Source organism: Nycticebus coucang, chromosome 20 (genome assembly GCF_027406575.1).
Source record: "Nycticebus coucang isolate mNycCou1 chromosome 20, mNycCou1.pri, whole genome shotgun sequence".
In the NCBI taxonomy this organism is placed as follows: Eukaryota; Metazoa; Chordata; class Mammalia; order Primates; family Lorisidae; genus Nycticebus; species Nycticebus coucang.
The window spans coordinates 57,449,621-57,470,181 of record NC_069799.1 but is presented as its reverse complement, the minus strand read 5'-3'; the positions used below and the strand labels follow the sequence as shown (position 1 = coordinate 57,470,181).

Sequence of the window (20,561 nt, the reverse complement as noted above, 5' to 3'; positions counted from 1 at the left end):
TCCCTGAATCTTTTTAACAAAAGCAACTTTAGAAAGTAAGTCTTGTCCTGTTTTCCAGATAAAAATCGGAAGCTCAGAAAGTTATAGAAACTTGCCCAAGATTGCAAATCAGTGAGTGTAACGAATGGCCAGTCTTTGAATCCATAGCTGTTAAATTTGAACTGTTCTTAGCTTGCTTTGGGAGGCTACCAATTCCTGCTAGGTTCTATTCCCGAACTGAAAGTAAATAGCTACGTTGCCTCACCCTGCACCCCTGTTTACAAGGGAACATTTCAATATACTCCCAAAGCAAAGAGAAGAAATCATATATGTAGCATTTAAAAAGTGGGTCATTTTATAAGCTCTGCTGAGTTTCATATCTTATTTAACGTTGTACTTACGGGGTCTGGAAGTTTGGTCATGCAGTATGAAAATAAAATACAAGGGAAGGAGAGAAAGGGTTAAACATTGTGAGCAACAAATACCTCGACTTTAAAAAGAGTATCTAAATTTTTTCTAGAATAGTTGGACTATGTTCTTTACAGCCAAACTAATAACAGACAGAAACAATAAGGAGAATGTTTACATACCACCAACCACGTACCTGTAAACAGCTACTTTTCCTGTCCCAAATGCGCCCACGATCAAATCTAAGAAAGACAAAAACACAGGCACAAATCTTATAGAAACAATTTACTAAGCTCAAAATCATAAGTAGCGCAGAAGGAATCCGTAAGTGCTGACTGTGGAATGAGAGCCACAAAATAAGGAGGGGAAATCACGCCTTTTCTAAGATATTTTAGAAAGGATATTGGAGCTTCGCTATATCCAACTGATAGAACACGTCAATCAGCAGACCTCCAGTCCTCCTGCACTTAGGAAGGCCAACTTTCTAGAAACTCATTGTAACATCGTTTATCTTACCCTCCCCACTCAAGGCACATCTCTCAAGGAAAAGAGGAAAAGCTCATAAGCTTGGGTGTCTACTAGGAATCAGGCTCATTATACATACTATCTTATTAGGCCCTTACCAGCAACAATCCTATAAGCAAGGACAGTTAACCTTGAAATGACATTCTAATTGTCATTCTGACACAACCATTTGCTCTTTATAATTGCTATGGATGGTGGTGAATATACTTCCACCAAAGCAACCACTACTATATAAAATAATTGATGTGTCATTATAATGACCTTAAATAATGACAGTCTTAATAAATAGCATATTAAACATTTAATTTATTCCAGAAATTCTTCCAAAGGATTTACTTTAATTGATTCCTAACAAGAAGTTAGGAAGTCTCTACTATAAGCACAATTAAACAAATGAGTAAAATTGGGACTTAAGGAGGGTAAATTATAAATTCTCTAATGTTGGATGGGCACAATGGCTTGTACCCCTAATCCCAGCACTTTAAGAGGTAGAGGCCGGGGGACCCCTTGAGCCCAGGAGCCCAAGGTTATGTATGGTGCGGTATGATTGTGTCAGTATATGGAGTCCAAGGTTATGTATCGTGAGGTATGATTGTGTCAGTGTATAGAGCCCAAGGTTATAGTGAGGTACGATTGTGTCTGTGTATGGAGCCCAAGGTTATGGTGAGGTATGATTGTGTCAGTGTATGGAGCCCAAGGTTATATATGATGAGGTATGATTGTGTCAGTGAACTTCAGCCTGGGAGATGGAGCAAGACCCTATGTCAGTCAATCCATCTATCAATCAATCAATGATAAATAAATAAATTCCCTAAGGTTCACACTACTTGGTAAGTGGTGATCTGGGTTATAGGGATAGAGCCATCCCGGACTATTTGAGGGGTGATGCTCCCAATGATCTCAGGGACTGCCTCATCCATAGTCAAAATAGTAGCTTTTCTTGATATAATTGACAATGGTTATTCCTGGTGGAGGCAATCAAAAACAAATAAAAATAGCAATGCCAAAATCTACAGGATAAAATTCAGACGTAAGAAAATCGAACTTGGCACAAGCAAGGGCTGCGAAGAAAACTTAGAACGGTTGAAACTATATTGCTTAATTCTAGTAAGACAGAAGTGAAAATAAAAAAAAAATAACAACAACAAAAAGCAAGGGGATCTTATTTGTCCACTCCAAACAGAAAACTAACTAAGGAATTAAATCGGTATAAAGGAGTTTTGCACAGAAAAACGATTTATGGCCAGATTCCAAATAGAGTCAGACTATAAGGATTTAGGATTCTTCTCCTGAAGGCTTAGTACCCCTGGGCATAGCTCTTCGCCAGTTATGGGTGAGAACTGGACAAGGAGCCCAGCGCCCTTATCAAGTGGGATAAGGTGTGTTCCCTGCTCATTTCACCAGCCACAAGGAGCCCAGTTGCCTGATAATTTTCACTGAACCTTCCTCCCATGTTTCTCCTCTCTCCTCTATTCTAGTACCAGGATTTCTCAGAATCATTTCTCAAATAAACAACTTATTTGCTAATTTTTGTCTTCCTGTCTACTCTGGGACAAGCCAAGCTAAGACATAATAAAGCTTGTTAAAATTTTCGTTTAAAAAATGGACTCAAACATCCTCAAGATCAAAACCACAGTCATTTCTCTTACATTGTATTGTCACAGAATCAGATTCAGACAATAGGCTCAAGATTTGACGCCAAAGTTCCATAGTGAAAAAGGTGTGCGTGCTAATGTTCCAACGAGTTAAACAAAGGTCCTTGAAATGTTGCTAATTTTATTAGTGAAATTAAAGAATGCATTAAGAAAAGGGCCACAACTTGGCCAACTATGACTCATGGAATAAACCATTCTTGTCCAAGCATCTAATTGTTTAGAGCCAGGAGCCAAAATTTCTAAGTCTACCAATTTTTAAAATCATAATGATAAATTCTATCAGAATTTCAACTTCTCCAGCTACATCAGTCACGGGTATTCTGTCTGTTACCTTGGTCCTTTGTTACACGTTTTTGCTATGTCAAAGGAAAAGGTGCTACTGATTTGAAGAAACACGACCTCTGTTCTTCCCGTGCAATTATAAACTCCAATATTTACACAAGTGTAACACAGGTGGCCCTGGCCCGAATCCATATCGGGTGACATGATACCAGATAGGAGAGCTCTATTATGAAAACTGACTCAAGAGGAATTATGTGCCTTTGTTCTTGGCTCCAAAAAAGGTGGAATGTTTATATAACAAGATGAGGCATTTTATAAATAGCAGATGAGCGTTCAGAATTGACTCCCTGGAAAGGGCGAAGAAAATAAGACTGGAAGCCCTTCCAGGGCAGGAATCTTTAGGTTTGCATATTGAAAATGCTTCATGGAGTGAGATGAGTTGAAATAAATGAAGAAAGAAGGAATCTTTGCATCCTTAGTACCAGTCATGGTGCCAGGCTTGGAATAAGGACTGAAGCCTGATTAAATAAAAGAATAAGTAATAAGGTGATAATATACTAAGGATGAGAGAGGTGAGGAACATGAGTCGATTAAGATAGGCTAATGCAAACCACAGCTAAATTCTGCTAGACTTATTTATATACTCTCAGAGGTGTTAGCAAACAGACAGACAGACAGATATACACGGGGTCTACAAAGCAATATAGCGATCACAGCTCGATTGTCATTATAGGTGACAGTTGGAGAGACGCCCTCCTAATGGCCCTGAGGAAGAGGCCTTTCCTTTAGAAACTTTAATTCCTGGGCCTTAGGGTGGGAATTTTCCTATTCTGGAAAAATAAAATAACTGGCAAAGTAGGTCACAATTTTCTTCCTAAGAATGTAGCCACAGTTCTCCAGCGGCCAAGAAAACAGTTATCTACCACAAAAGTATGTTTGCCTTTTGAGGCACTACCTTGGTTTCGTGCCTGCTAAAAAGGCAGGAGCATTTATACTTAGGACCTTAAAAATCATCAGATCTCTCCAGGGGTGGAGAAATGGGTTGCTGATTTGGGGTCAGAACCAATTTCTCTTTCCAAAATGAGTGATCAGTTTTGATAAGCACGATTTAGTTTCCATACGTACCATACCTGTAGATATACACATTCACGTTGGGGTGTGTACATATGTGTATGTGAAATAATACTTAAATAATACTCATAATTCATAAAGATATTGCATAATTCTGTGTTTAGGAACTTAATTGATAATCTGGAGACAGTAATTTTGGTGCTGAGATTTAGATTCATAACTATATAAACTGTTTTTCTCTCTGACTTTGAGACAACAGGTCTTATCTTCTAAGGTTTACTATTTTTCTTACAAAAAAAAAATTTTTTTTTTTTTTGCAGTTTTTGGCCGAGGCTGTGTTTGAACCTGCCACCTCCGGCATAGGGGGCCGGTACCCTATTCCTTTGAGCCACAGGCGGTGTCCCTAGGAACTGTCTTAAAGACTTACAAAAAATTTTTAAAGGCAGATTCTGGATCAAACACATGAAAAACTTTGCCTTTCTCTATACACGGACATTTAGCTGGGTCTTTTTATTTTTCTTAACTTTTTCTTCTTCTTAAATAACTGGCAACTAAAATTCGTTCTTTCCCCTCCATCAGAAAATGTTCTCCAAGTGCTGGAGGCCTTTGTTGTGATTGCCTCACATTGCCTGACCAGCGTGGTTTATTTTCCTTTTGGCTTTTGATGGAGCAACTTAGTACTTTTAAGGAAACAAGAAGGGGCATCAGCATGAGGTGGGATCGGTTGGCAAGAAAACAGATAACCCTAAAAATGTGAGCGCATGGGAGATGGATTACACCTATGTTTTATATTGTTTCTCAGAAATTGTTATTTTTAAATGAGGAAGAAGAAAAGAGCCAAGCCTTTAAAAGTGGTGCTTGGACCGGGGAATCTGATTTCACTCTGCCACGAGGGAAATTTAAGAGTTGGAAGAAGTTCTGTTTGAAAACATTGGCTTTGTTTGGAGTGCGGATTTGAGGTTTGGGTGAGGTGGACAGGATGCAGCGGGGAGAAAGAGAGAATGGAAACTTCCCAGGGCAGACACAGACAGAAGGGACAGTCGGGAGGAAGAGATGTGACAGTATTAAAGAATCAGTTGGGGACAGAGGCATGCGCCTGTGATTCCAGTCACTGAGGGAGGCAGATCACTTGAGGTCATCAGTTTGAGGCTGCTGTGTGATTTGACAGTGCCCCTGAATAGCCACTGCTCTCCGGACTGGGCAACATAGTGAGATCCCATCTCTTAAAAACAAACAAGTCATTTCATGGGTGAGGGCTCTGTGACCATCTAAGTACCTACCTTTCCTAAGCGCCACCAGCCTTTTTTGACCTAATACTCTTTTCTCACCTCTCACTTTCTCATCTTGTTGAGAAATATACTAATATGGAACTCTCCTGCTGAAAATGCCATCAGATGCCTCCTTTATTTTGCAATTTAAACACATTTATTGTATTAGGATAATGCCAGACAATGAGAATTGCCATAAAGAACTTCCAAATCAAGGCGGACTGTGGGAATGCAAATCTCATACTTGGACAAAAAGATGATGATTAATCAAAGGTAAGAGCTACTTAAACAGCACCAAAACATAGAGGCATCACAGAGGAATTTTAAAATTTAAACTTCTTTAGCCAAAAACGCAAGCGAGGTTAAATGAAGAATGAAAGAAACGAGAGAGTTGGAAGAAGTTCTGTTTGAAAACATCAGCTTTGTTCTGAGTGTGGATTTGAGGTTTGGGTGGACAGGGTGCAGTGAGGAGAGAGAGAATGCTTATGATATACATGCCGGAGCAAATGTTAATATTCTTACCAACGCTTATGTGTAGAAGAATGTCTGGCGCCCAGTACAAAAATAAATATCGACAAATATTATTATGCCTAATTTGTAGCATATTTATACACGTTAGTAATAAAACTATGAGCGTTCTAATACAAAGATTCTAAACAGGCAATTCACATTAAAAATACTTATCACCAATAAACGGATGAAAGGATGTTCAACTTCCACTAGTCATCAAAGGGGGAGAAGTGATATGATGTGAGCAAGGGGGGGGTCATTTTTAACTTTCCACCTTGAGAAAGATGAAAAGATTAGTCCTAGGTAGTGTTGGGTAGAGAGCAGAGAAGCAAGAACTCATGCTCTGTTTGTGGTAGCATAAATTGGCATAATGTTCACGAAAGATAGTTTGTTGTATGTATACGATAACGTGTGCCTTTGACCCAGTCTTTGTACTTCATTCAGGGGGTGTCCAACCCACAGCCTGTGGGCCACCTCTGAATTATCTGAGAACTTCTTTGCTTACCTGCGGTGGTGGATATCACAAAAACCATGCATGAACCTTTTTATTTTTGTTCATCACCTTTTAATGTGTGGCCCGAGACAACTCCTCTTCTGATGTGGTGCAGAACAGCCAGAAGGTTGGACACCCCACATTTAAATTATCATAATCTCTTTTAATAGTTGCAAGAATCCTATGAGATAGATGCTTTTATTATCCCCATTTTATTTATCTGTTTATTTATTTGAGAGAACGTCTCACTCTGTTGCCCTGGGAAGAGTGCCGTGGCATCATCATAGCTCACAGCAACCTCAAACTCTTGGACTCAAGCGAGCCTCTTGCCTCAGCCTCCCAAGTAGCAGGGACTACAGGTGCTATGAGGCCTGCCTGGATATTCTATTTTTAGTAGAGACAGGGTGTCACTCTTGCTCAGGCTGATCTTGAACTCCTGAACTCAAGGAGATGGGATCCACCCACTGCAACTGACATATTATCCCCATTTGAGATACAGAGTAAGAGGCAAGACCAAGTTTTAATCCCAGGCAGTTTGGCTACTGAGCTCACACTGTTCCCTTTTTCACCATACTGCCTCCTAGGAGCACACATGCTTTTTTCTCTCTCTTTAAACTTTTTTAAAAATCAAGGATGCACCAAATTCCATTCTTCATAGGCTACAGATCTAAGAGCTTCTATAAACACATCCAGTCCTATAACCACTGCTGTAGCTGAGATAGAGAACAGTTCCATTGCCCCCAGATGTCCTCTAAACTGTCTTGTGGTCAAGCCTGACTGGGCTCCTAGTCTCTGGAATCTGCTACTCTGTTTTCTAGAATGTCACATAAATGGAGCCAGACAGTACTCAGGGCCTGGCTTCTTATACTCCGCTCAGTACATTCGAGACTGATCCATGGTGTTGTGAGTACCAGTAGGTGGTTTCTTTTAATTGCTGAGTAGATTCCTCCATATGGAGGGCTCCTTTATCCATCCCTGGATAGTTTGGGGAAAGTCACTCTGAACTGCTGTGTACAGGTGTTGGCTTTATCTAACAGGACAATCCCGATCTGTACCTCTCTCTCATCAAATCTCTCTAAAACCTCAGAAGCCTTCTTTTAAACACAGTGTTGTATTTCCAGTGGCAAATGACCCAGTGGAGGGTGAAAAATTAGGAATTCTAAATTCCAGGTCACTTTGCCATGGGCTTCTGAACAACCTTGAGCGAGTCACCGTTCATTGCCAAATCTGTGGTAAAGTCTTTAAGGGTCTCCAGATAAGAAAGCTGAGCCCTCCACAGCATTTGTTGGGGTTGGATGACTGTACTCTCCGGGGCTCTGAGGGACCCACCCAGGGCTCTCCTTTGCCTGTTGACTCAGCCTTGATCCGGAGGATGTGGGGTGTCCTTGTGGCACCACTGAGAGACAATCAGGTTCCGGCTTTCTCTCTGGCTTTGCCAGATGGGACCTCAGCCCATTCACCTCCAAGACTCAGCTGCCGTTTTCACAGAGGCCCAGCTCCTGTGTTGGCATTGCCAATGTCACGGCTCCCAGAATCTCCTCCAGAAAAGATCCCTGCCTGGGGCCCTGCCCGCCAACCCTCTGCCTGCAGAATCCAGGCATGTTAAAGTCAGTGAAGTCTGTCAAGCAGAGCTGTTTACCTGGACTCACCCAGGGGCAGCCCATTTTCACACAATGATGACATTCAGAGAAACAACAGGATTGAGATAAGGTGTGAAATGGGGGTGTGAAATGGGGGCGTAAAGATGGCGTGTGCATCCTGCCATGTCCACTTGGAAGAGGCTTTTAAAACCGGCTTAATAATTTGGCCATCACAAAACAACTCATCTCTGTGGGAAGCAGGCATTTAGATAAGTCTCCTTGAGTTTGGCAAATGTGTTAATCTAAAAATAGACTGAGGTTGCCTTTCTTCCTTACTCTTTTATGGCAACATGCGACATATTGCTGAGAGGAAGGTTATGGGTTGAGGAAGAAATGTTTGGGGGGAGAAAAAAATGCATGAATTTATCCCAGAAAGTAATAATCCTAACAATCTGTCTGAAATGCTTCCAAATGAACTCTGCAGAAAAACATTTACGACTTGGAACGTGGTATTAGATTGCAACATTCTCATTTACTAAGGGTTTATTTTCCTTTTTATATAAAAAAATAAAAACCACAAAAAATAAGAGCGAAGTATCAAATGACGAGTCTGCCTTATGAAAACAGTTTTCTGTACGTTATTAGCATCCTGCGGCACAAGGGTAATTCCTCCCCTTTTCATTGTGTGATGCTTCACTTGTTGCTTTCCATGTCCCTGTATCAACTTGTCCTGGCACAATGACACAGTATGCGTGTGCTGTCCAGTCAGTTGCTGAAAGTCCTAGGGAAAAGTTTGTCTCTTCAGGGCCAGGGTCACTTATAAGTGGCTGTCTATTGAGAATGATTTCACAGGCTGCAGAAGAGTCTGACAGCTCCCAAGACACTTCCCCCACGTCAAGCCTGCTAGATGAACTGCTGTGATTAAGACCTCAGGAGACTTATAGGTTTGCTAAGTGTCACAGGCTGAATTGTATCTAGCAAAAGTCGTATGTCAAAGTCCTGGCTCCCAGGATCCCTACCTTGTCCCTATGAGGGGAGAGAGTCCTTAAAGAGATAATTAATGCAAGATGAGGTCAGATGGGTGGGCCCCGGTCCAACAGGACTGGTGACCCTAAAAGAAGAGGAAGTCAGGACACCAGTGCACACACACAGAGGGCTGGGGGACAACAGCCACAGACAAGCCATGGGAACAATCTGAGAAGAAACCAACCCTCTCACACCCTGACCTTGGACTTCCAGCCCCCTTTTTGTGTCACCCGTCTGTCCTACTTTGTTAAGGCGGCACGAGCAAATGCATGCACTAAGATACAGCGGATGGCGTTCAGGGAGGTGTGGGAGGCAGAGGCACAGGCACGCCGGTGGTTCCCCACGCTGGGCACACCATCCAACAACTCTCCTGATTCCCCCCTCCAGTCGGGTCCTGTCCACCAAGATTCAGCAGTGGACATGAAAACAGATGTGCCTTGCCCTCTAGCTACCGAGAGTCTATCAGTCAACTCGCCCAGGGGGCTTGTTAGAAACACAGGCCAGTACCCACTGCAGCTGCGTCCCTGCGTGAGACCCACTTCTCCCAGACCACTCACGTCCTGATGAGAATAAGCTCATCAGGCTCTTCTCCAGTCATGTTTGAGAAGAGGTAATAGGGTAAGCTTCTGAAATTGGCGTGCAGCAGTCCTCGGGGACAGAGGATGAGGACTCTGAGCATCCCCCCAAATGAGCTTCACCCACTTCACGATTTAGAGTCTGGCTGGACTGTAAGCTTTCTGCTTTACCCTCACTCTCATGAAACTTCTCTTAGGATTGATAGTTTTTATGTAACCGACTATTAATATCATCACAGGAGAGTGTAAGTGGGAAAATCTAAAATGATTACCTTATAGAAAGAAAAGTGTTCTAGGAACAATGTTTGTCAATAGGAAGTTCTGAAGATTCTGAGTTCAGTTGCTCAACTAATTCATTGTCTAGTGTAGTGGGGCAGAAGGGACATTTATCAAAGAATCGCAGACATGTGCAATTCCCATTTTCATGCTGTATTAATTGTTTTGAAAATCTCCATCCATCCTACAGGAGATTTTAAACAAAGATTACCTGAGTCATCACCTTGCAGCACAGGCCTGGGTCTGGGGAACAGCACCTGGCCCTCTCAGCCTTGGATCTTGTTTCCATCGTTCCTACCTCCACTTGACCAGCAGAGTTTAAAAATAAGAACAATTGAGGCACCCAAGGGGATGGATGTTCTAAATACCCTGACTTGATCAACACACATTCCATGCACGTATCAAAATAACACATGTACCCCCATAAATACTGACAAATATTATATATCAAGAATATTTTTTAATTTAAAAGAAGAACAATTGACAGTGTTGAGTACTCTACAGTTTGTAAATTGCCTCCATAACAATCTTGAGGGAAGGGGACTAGTTGTATCATTTTTCTTGTGTGTCTGGATACACAAAGGTTAAGACCACAGAGCTGGTACGAAAGGAGAATCCAGGTCTCCTGACCATGACTTTCATGCTCTGTCCAGCACACTGGCTATTGGTCCTCCTGGTCTAGCAGCCTGAACAGCAATTAGTATCTAAATGTCCAAGGCCAAAGTTTGAATGCTTGCCAAGAATGAGTCTGCAACTTGGAGTGGAGCCTCCTGTGACCCCAGGAGAGGAATGCCAGTGTTTACTTCATTTATTTATTTTATTATTATTATTTTTGAGACAGTCTCACTTTGTTGTGCTGGGTAGAATGCTATGGTGTCATAGCTCACAGCACCTCAGTCTCTTGGGCTCAAATGATCCTCTTGCCTCAACCTCCCAAGTAGCTGGGACTACAGGTGCCCACCACAAGGCCTGGCTATTTTTAGAGATGAGGGCTTACTCTTGCTCAGGCTGCTCTTGAACTCCGGAGCTTAAGCAATCCACCTGCCTCAGCCTCTCAGAGTGCTAGGATTATAAGAGTGAGTCACCATGCCTAGCTTCCACTGGCTTTTTTTATTTTTTTTTCATATTTTTGAGAGAGAGTCTCCCTGTCACCCTAGATAGAGTACTCTGGCATCAAAGCTCACAGCAACCTCAAACCCTTGGGCTCAAGGAATCCTCTTGCCTCAGCCTCCTGAGTAGCTGGGACTACATGCACCCACCCCCATACCCAGCTAATTTTTCTTTTTAGTAGAGACAGGGTCTCACTCTTGATCAGGCTTGTTTCAAACTCCTGAGCTCAAGCAATCCACCCGCCCTGAACTCCCAGACTGTTAGGATTACAGGTGTGAGCCACTGCCTGGCCGCACCAATGCTTACTTTAAAAGGCCGCCATCATCATCATCATCATCATCATCTCTACTTCTATTTCTCTATTTTCTATTTCATCATTCTAAACAGATAAAAAATACAGTAGAACCCCTGTGCATTGACCGCCCATGGGGCTGTAACAAACTGGTCAACATACAGAGGTGGGCAATATAAGGAACTAGGCCTGCTGTACTGGTACATATACGTGGTTCATGTCCGGTCCATGAAAATTAGGTCAATTTAAGAAGGTGGTCAGGAGAGAGCAGGACGTTCGGCTTCCAGCTCGGAACTTTAGTACTGTCAGCAACCAAAGAGAGAATTAAATATGGGTGATATTGAGAAAGGCAAGCAGATTTTTGTTCAGAAGTGTGCCCACTGCCATACTGTGGAAAAAGGAGGCAAGCACAAGACTGGGCCAAATCTCCATGGTCTGTTTGGAGGAAGACAGGTCAGGCTGCTGGCTTCTCTTACACAGACGCCAGTTAAGAACAAAGGCATCACCTGGGGAGAGGATACCCTGAAGGAGTATTTGGAGAATCCCAAGAAGTACATCCCTGGAACAAAAATGATCTTCGCTGGCATTAAGAAGAAGGGAGAAAGGGCAGACTTGATAGCTTATCTCAAAAAAGCTACAAATGAGTAATAGATGGCCATTGCTTTATTACAAAAGAGAAATATCTCACGGCTTTTTTTTTATATGTACCATATAAAAGACTTTGATTGGTCTCATTTACCAGAATTCAGATCATGAATGAGTGACAGAATATTTTTGTTGGACAGTCCCGGTTTAACTAAGACTGGCTTGTGGTTAAATGAATATGATCGGTTTTTGGGATTTTGATAGTGATTCCAGTTCAGTAAATGCATCACTGTTTTCCATTTCTAAAGATATGTTCAGATTTACTTAGCGATGTTTACCTTTTCACAAAGATAGTAAATTGCCATCCCAAAGCCTATTGAAGATTGGTTTTATATTAAGATTTATGTAACTGATTATGTGAATATATTTAAATACTGGGGAAATCCCCTCACTGTCTCAGAACCAAGCAAGACTCACTGATGTTTTAATTGGTGTTCATTAACCTGTTAAAGGTGAGGGCTGGAGAGAAGGTAGCAATGTTTACTTTGTACTTCTGATCTTTATTACGCCAATCTAATTTCCCTGGGTCTACTAAAATGCTGCCTTTTATTTATTGAAAGGCATTTTAGTGTGGTTTACGTGTAATGTCAAATAAAAAATATGTAACATTAAAAAAAAAAAAGGAAGGTGGTCAGGGTAGGGAGATGGTCAACTATGGAGGTTCCACTTTTGTTGACCTATTTAAGTAGAGTTGGAAGTAAAGAGAGCTAAGAACAGCAGCTTATAGGCAAAGGTGTCCAGCTAGAATTTGGTTGGTCCATTTATCCACATGCATTCCGGCACTGAAATACATTGACCATGTGTGTTTTAGACAGTAAGATCCTAAAGCGAGCAAAACCAAATCCAGTCATTCAACTAATTCATTGTCTAGTGTAGTGGCACAGAAGGGACATTTATCAAAGAATAGCAGTCATGTGCTATTTCCATCTGAGATGATTGTTTTCAGGGGAAGGATAAGAGTCCGGGAAGGCTTCCTGAGGAAGTGACATCTGACCTGGCTTTCCAAGTGGGACGTGAACTCTTGGGAAAATGGCCAGGGTGTGCAGAGACTTTGAGGCAGAAGGGATGTATCAAGTGGACTGCACAAAAATATAGCTTTTCATTTGCATATTAATAAATCTAAATGATGCATAGGAAGAAGACGCAGCAGGGGGCAGAAATACTAGAGCGTCAAAGCACAGGAGAGGAATTTATTCCAACTAATCCAGACTCTAGCTCCCTTTCCCCATTACAAAAAGCCATGGCCAAGCAGCAGCTTCCTATTAACTGTATCTTTATAAGCAAGGTCAAGTACAAATGATATCTTATCGTAGTCACTGATGCCCTGGGTTTCAGAGAGAAGCTGATGTCCAAGAGTATTTGGAAGGAAGTTAGTTCAAACTCGAGCTGACAAATGATGTGTCCCATGTAAATGTTACAGCCATACAGTTAGATTTCTTCTGCCTGGCGAGAGAAAAATGTGCTGTATTTGCTACCTACAGGTGGGATATGATTTAAAGCTACTTTGAGGCAGAATTCTGGCATGAAGGATGGGAAGGGATGCAAGTCAGGTAAGTGAGGGAGTCCTCGCTTCATTTGGAAGGTCACAATTTAGCTTAGCATCCAAGGCACATCTTTCCAAAGGGGTGCCTCTCTCAAGGTGAGTCCAAAATAAGGTGGAGGGCCTCACAGGTCTTCACAGCAGAATAAGCAAAATAGAAATGCTTGTCTTAGAGATGTGACAGCTACCAAGCTTTCATGTATTAATCTAAAGGTTCAAAAGCAAAAACAGTTAGCCTGTTATTGGACTTGAAAATGGCTGACTGTAGCTCATCTTTGTGTTGGTCTTTCACAAATTAGTGGTGAATGTGGCCAATGGTCTTTCTTAACTAGGATCTGTGAATTCCTTAATAGGAAAAGACATTCCTCTTTGGAAAGAGATCATGTAAACAGGAGGTGAGTGTATTTGTGAGTGGCTGGGCAGTAGCAGGTAAATACGTGGGGATGAGGTTAGTGTCGCGTGGAACAACCAAACACTCTTAACATCTAAGAGTCGCTATAGCTCAAGAGCAAGTATGGTGAGGATATTTACACCATAGACATTGGTAAGCTACAAATCTGGGCTTTTTCTTTTCCCTCTGAACAGGTGCATGTTAAACATTTACCAATACATCTCTCACTATAAAGGTACGTGACAAGGTTGAAGATAATATAGCCAGTGGCTCTCTTGAGAAGTGTGAAGAATAGCTCCCAGATTCTCTTCTGATGGACAGGAGGCTGGATAGCCATCTGCTAGTCTTTATGCCATAGGAGCTGAGGTGGCCCAGGGGCTCTTAATCCCCAGACATCCCCAGCTGCTCCCGAGTTACTGCTGTGCCCATGTGGTGGGGTCATTTCATCGTCCTTACCTCATACACCTTAACATCTTCCGATCTCAAGTTTCTTTTTCATTGTATTAATAACTCATTCTGCTCATTGCTGAAGATTGAGGTCCTTAAGCATCATTCTCAAATATCAAACATTGACTTTCTCTGCTATTTTTCTAATAAGGTGCTAATTATTTCACATGCTATTGAAGGCCCTTTGTTATTCATTCCAGATGAATCTTTCACCTTTACCTCTCTCCATACCTGCCCCCATCAATTTAAACGAATTCACTTACCAAATTACTTTTTTATCTTTAAGACAGAGAATATTTCCTTTGTGTACGGAATATTTTTTGAACAATCAACACATACAAAAAGGTATGTTTTTAAAAGTTTGCAACAGATGCGAATGAAGATGAATGAGGCAATGTTTTTGTTGCATAAAACAGGCACAGTCAACATTAATTATTTTAAGCCAAATTCCTTTAAAAAATCTGCTTCTACTATGGAGTCCTAGAAATTTGTTAAGGAAATTTTGCCAAGGAAAAAATTTTTTTCCCTGACTTACACAGTATCACTGTATCAAATAATGAATTCACAGCATTGTATATTTTGGTAAAATAAAGGCTTCTCAAGAGCAGGACATTATCTGCATCACATGGTGATCAAACTGCATTAATACATGTGGCCCTCTGCTAAGTCTCAGCTACTCTTTCTGTTTACGGATTCAATGCTTCTTGATCTGGGAAGTCCATTTAAAATTATTCTCATCGCGGCAAGAACACTTCACCTGACATCCCCTGAGTCTTTGCTCAGGCTGTGTTCCACCTTCAAATGCCTTCTGCATGTAATCACTTATGATTACAGTACGTCTTCAGGCCCTGCTTAACTAATTGCTCCCATCGCTTTAGTGAGAAGTACTCTGTTTAACTCATTTGTTATTTTTTAACCTTCATGAATAGAACCTTCTCTAAAGAAGACAGATGAATGGCTAACAAACATATGAAAAAGTGCTCATTGTCCCTAATTATCAGAGAAATGCAAATCAAAACCACCCTAAGATATTACCTACCCCAGTGAGAATGGCCCATCCACATCATAAAATCTCAAAGTTGCAGATGCTGGCGCAGATGTGGAGAGAAGGGAACACTTTGACACTGCTGGTGGGACTGCAAACTAGTACAACCTTTTTGGAAGGAAGTACGGAGAAACCTCAAAGAACTCAAGCTAGACCTGCCATTTGATCCTGCAATCTCATTACTGGGCATCTACCCAGAAGAAAATAAATACTTTTATCATAAGGATATTTGCACTAGACTGTTTATTGCAGCTCAGTTTACAATCACCAAACTGTGGAAACAACCTAAATGCCCACCAACCCAGGAATGGATTAACAAGCTGTGGTATATGTATACCATGGAATACGATTCAGCCACTAAAAAAGATGGAGACTTTACAACTTTAGTATTAATCTGGATGGAGCTGGAGCACATTCTTTTTAGTAAAGTATCACAAGAATGGAGAAGCAAGGATCCAAGGTACTCAATTCTGATATGAGGACAATTGATGACCTACAACATGGTTGGGGGTGGAGGAAAGGGGGAGCAGAGAGAGAGGAGGAGGGAGGTGGTGGGGGGTCATGGTGCCTGGCACCTCTTGGAGGTGGGACACAATCATAAGAGGGACTTTACCTAACACATGCAATTAGTGTAACCTTGTTCTCTGTACCCTCAACGAATCCTCAACAATAAAAACATCTTCTCACATGCTGCCAGTACAGTTAACCACAGAGTGCTTTATATCCATGTTTATATTTCTTCTTAAGGGCCTGGATCGTGTCAATACAGTATCACATGTCATTTATGACTAAAATTTAATGACTGCTACCAGACGCTATTCACAATGCTAACTGCTTTATACATTTTATCTGACTTAGCCTCCAAAACACCACCTTTAAGGAAAACAAAACTACTATTATTGGGTATTGTTTTACCTATTTTACCAGTAAGAAGCCTGAAGTTTGAGAAAGTTGAATCACTTGTCAAGGTTGCACGCTCAGTCAGTGCTACGGCCAGAATCTGAACTCAGACGCAGGAGATCATGAATGAGCTTTGCTTAATTCAGTCCCATATTTTCAACATCTAGAATAGTGCCAGGCATGAAGATGGCACTCAACATGTATTTGTTGGATAAATGAAATACCTGCATTTCCAATAGCACAATCTCTTGAAATCATATAATCAATAAATATTCTACCATCATCATCTATAAAAATGAAGACAATTGGTGACCATTCGCAACATTAGCTGAATAATATTAGCATTGCCCAAATACCTGTTTCTGATGACTAAAATGCAGACATTTGGAAAGGTTTGGAATGCAGCAGCTATAACATATGGAACACGACAAACTATAGGATTCTATACATTACAAGTCTTATCCTGACATTTCAGCAGCCGTGAGAACACCAGGTGTCCAGATCTTGGTTTCTAAATACTATTATTCATAAAAAGAATCTTGGCTTGGTGATGAAGGAATAGTGGATTCCAAAGCTGGGGAAGGGAAAATACAAGAGGTTTGGAGTGTTTCAGAGTTTTAGAAAGCAAGGAAACACTCATGAAAGGATGGGAGATGTCAAAAGAACACTAGGACCAGAACTAGAAGGAGCTCTCAATTGCCAAATATGTGACAATTTCAGCAACTAAAGTAAATAAATATTGCAATGGGCTACAACCCACAAAGTATAAAACAAACATGCATGAGTCCATATCAATATACATGAATAAATGGAGGAGAAGAGATACATTTTTCTTACGTTAAACTTGCAATGAATAAATGTAAAAGGAATGATGGAAAAAGAAAATTCCCATTAGGCAGTAATAATTATTGCAGGTGAGACTCATGAATAGAGCTCAGATTAGCAGGCAAACGTACAGCGAGAAACAGGGTATTTTCATAGTCTCGTAATATCTCTCCAAAGACATTTATTGTAAAAAAGGGAAGGAAAGTCACTTTATAGAGGGGAAACATGGCTGATACCACCCTAAGCAAGTGATAAAAGTGCAAAAAGACAACAGATGACATGGTCCTCCTGCTATGATGCCCTGGGAAGGGCTCAGCATCCCTTGGGTGGTGTTTTTGCCCCAGATACATAACCTCAATCTATTTATGAATGAACATCTGACAAACTTTAAAATTCAGACACATTCTTTGGAATGCCTGGCCAGTACTCTTCAAAAGTATCAAGTTGTGATGGCAAAGACCAACAGGATGTCTCAGATTGGAAGAGAGTAAGGAAAGAGGATAACTACATGCAACGTGCGATCCTGGACTGGAAAAAAGAACAGTAGAAGGATAAATGGCGAAAATTTTAGGATGTCTAGAGGTCAATCGATGACCATGGTGCTATGGTCATACATATAAAATATTAACACGAGGAGAAGTTAGGTGAAGCATTTATGAGATGCTACTGTTTTCTGCAACTTCTCTGAGTCTAAAATTATTCCCCCAAAATTCTAAGAACAAAGTAGGTTTAGAATGTCCCCAGTACAAAGGGCTAAAAAATGTTTGAGATGATGTATACCCCAGTTCTGCAGTTTATCATTGCACATTGTATGCTTCTATCAACGTGTCTCACGTGGCCCATAAATATATACAAGTAGTATGAATCCATAAAAATTAAAAATCAAACACATAGTTTAAAATCTTTTATAATTTCACTAAGTCCTTTTCTTCCCCCTTCTAAGATACAACTTTAATAATCTACGCAGTATTATAGAACGGTCCAGGCAGGCCGTTAATCTAACAATGGGAGTACAGGATCAGAGAAGTTTAGGGTTTAGAGGACCCTGGGAAAAGCAGACCATAGACCCACATCGCTCTAAGGGAGAGAAGCAAGATCCAGGGAGGCTGAGTTACTAAAATCACATTTGGGAGAACTGGTTCCAGAACTCAGGTCCCTTCCCTCTCCATTCATTTTTATTTCCAACGCATGACACAGCTTGATTCAAGTCCAAGAACTCTTTCAGTTGAATTAATTCTACTTAATCCAAATTCATCAGATATTTTTATAAAGATATAATATTCTAATTTCTAAAGTGTTTATAAGGAAACTATGAAAATCTGGCTCCATAAGAATGTAATGTTTGGCTTTTCATACAAACTTGAGTAGCAGTTTGAGAAGGAAAAATAAACTTTGACTGTAAAGATTTGAATGTAGTTCAACTAAACTTCAAATCAATAATATCAAGGAGTTCAGAGTTTAATTAAAATGCATTATTCCCTTTGGGCAAAGCCACCCCTAAGTTGAGTCTGTCTTTCTCACTTGTTTGCTTATAACACACACACACACACGCACACACACACAGCACTCATTGAGACAGAGAAACGCTGGTCACTTTATTTCACTGAGTTTAACTGTCTGAAATGGCTTCACGATATAATTGTTTATTAGGGGCCTTGAAGGAGATAGTGATAGTCTTGGCATCCTGCCCATGTTTTTCCTCAGTTTTTATTGCCTGTAAGATTTTTGCTCTTCAACAAAAGCTGCACTTCCCCCTCCCACCCTCTAATGTCTAGGCTATGCATTTAGCAGATGGTATTTTTATACACTCGTGTTTAACCAGATTAGACTAAATCATTGAATTTTAGGATTCCTGACTGTCACAGCTGTTTCTTCTCTGAAATGCTTCCACTCAATTAATGTATACAAGATCCTCCTCTGCCAATCCCAGTTTCCCAGTGAGCCCCCCTGTAGAAAACTGAACACATCCGCCCTCTGAATAGGAAAAGAATTTTGGAGCTAGAAATGAAAATACTTATGACTCCTGTTTGTCCTTTTGCCAGTGACAAAATTTATCATAAAAGTTTTTAAAAATACTGTGCGGTTAAGCTAGATGTCAGGAAAATCATTGCACATATATATCCATAATCAAATTTATCCATCTCTATAACTAAATTCCCATGTCTGTCTGTTATGCCACACTGCTGTTGGGTACCTGGGTCAAAATTCCAGAGCCACCTTCCACACGCGCCTCTTCCTTTCTCCTTGCCACATCCCCTAACCCATCACAGGTCATCATTACCAGGTCTTGTCTATTCTTCATTTGTGCTATTTTTTTTAGTTTTTTCCTTTCAATTTCCATTGTCATCATTCTAGCTCAGGCCTAATTCATATGAAATTAAGTATCCTTGCAGATGCTGGTGCAGATGTGGAGAGAAGAAATACTTTTACAATATTGGTGGGACTGCAAACTCATACAACCTCTTTGGAAAGAAGTATGGAGAACCTTCAAAGAACTCAAATTAGACCTCCCATTTGACCCTGGAATCCCATTACTAGGCATCTACCCAGAAGACAAAAAATCATTTTATCATAAGGACATTTGCACTAGATTGTTTATCACAGCTCAATTTATAATCTCCAAGATGTAGAAACAACCTAAATGCCCATCAATCCAGGAATGGACCAATAGACGGTGGTATATGCACACCACGGAATACCATTCAGACATAAAAACAGATGGAGACTTTACATCTTTTGTATTAACTTGGATGGAGTTGAAACACATTCTCCTCAGTAAAGTATCACAAGAATGGAAAAGCAAGTATCCAGTGTACTCAGTACTAATACAAAGCCAGTAGACGATCTAATACACGCCAACCCACATAAGAGAAAAGCTCAATTCAATTCATATTGGAGGTAGGAGGAAAAAGGGAGGTGGAGAGGGGAGGGGGATTGGTGAGCTCCCACTTAACAGGCACACTGTTAGGGTGTACGGCACACCTCCTGGGTGTGGGACACAATTACAAGAGGAACTCTACCTAACAAATGCAAACATTGTAAACTAGTTGTTTGTACCTTCACATTAATCTAAAAAAAAAAAAAAAAAAGATATTCAGTATGTTTTTCATCCCTGCTCCTGACTAGGGCAGTGGTCTCCAACCTTATTGGCACCAGGGATCAGTTTCATGGAAGATGATTTTTCCAGAAGAAGGGAGATAGTTTCAGAATGTTTCAAGTGCCTTACAGCTCCACCTCAGATCATCAGGTATTAGATTCTCCTAAGGAGCGTGCAACCTAGATCCCTAGATTTACAGTAGGGTTTGCACCCTATGAGAATCTAATGCTGTCATTTATCTGACAGGAGGTGGAGCTCAGGTGGTGATTTGATAGGGAGTGGCTGTGAATATAGATGAAGCTTCCCTGACACTCACCTCCTGCTATGTAGGTCAGTTCCTAACAGACCACAGATTGGTACTGGTCTGTAGCCCAGGGGTTCAGGACCATACATAATCAGCACTAAGGGTAATTAATGAGAAATGAAAGCAGTCCCTCATACCTCATTATGGGTGGGAACTTGGCTGGGGTGACGGTGGAAATATAACCTCATGGAATTGGGGAAAGCTTTCAGCAAAGGTCCAGTAACAAGATTTTTCTGAGTAGTTCTCAACCCATCAGGGTCTCAATAGCTACGTTCTTAGTTTAATATTCTTATTTGTCTGAGGGAGAGGAAGCAAAT

General features: G+C 40.9%; 1 protein-coding gene across 3 annotated transcripts in view; it reads right to left on the bottom strand.

Annotated features, from left to right (window-relative positions):
* ITGA8 (integrin subunit alpha 8) overlaps positions 1 to 20,561 on the bottom strand; it is a 184,592-nt gene that overhangs the window by 88,529 nt on the left and 75,502 nt on the right. For all 3 annotated transcript variants that reach the window (XM_053572185.1, XM_053572183.1, XM_053572184.1), the window contains exon 14: positions 584 to 629. In XM_053572185.1, coding sequence (XP_053428160.1) covers positions 584 to 629 — 46 coding nt within the window. The remainder of the gene's footprint in view (positions 1 to 583; positions 630 to 20,561) is intronic.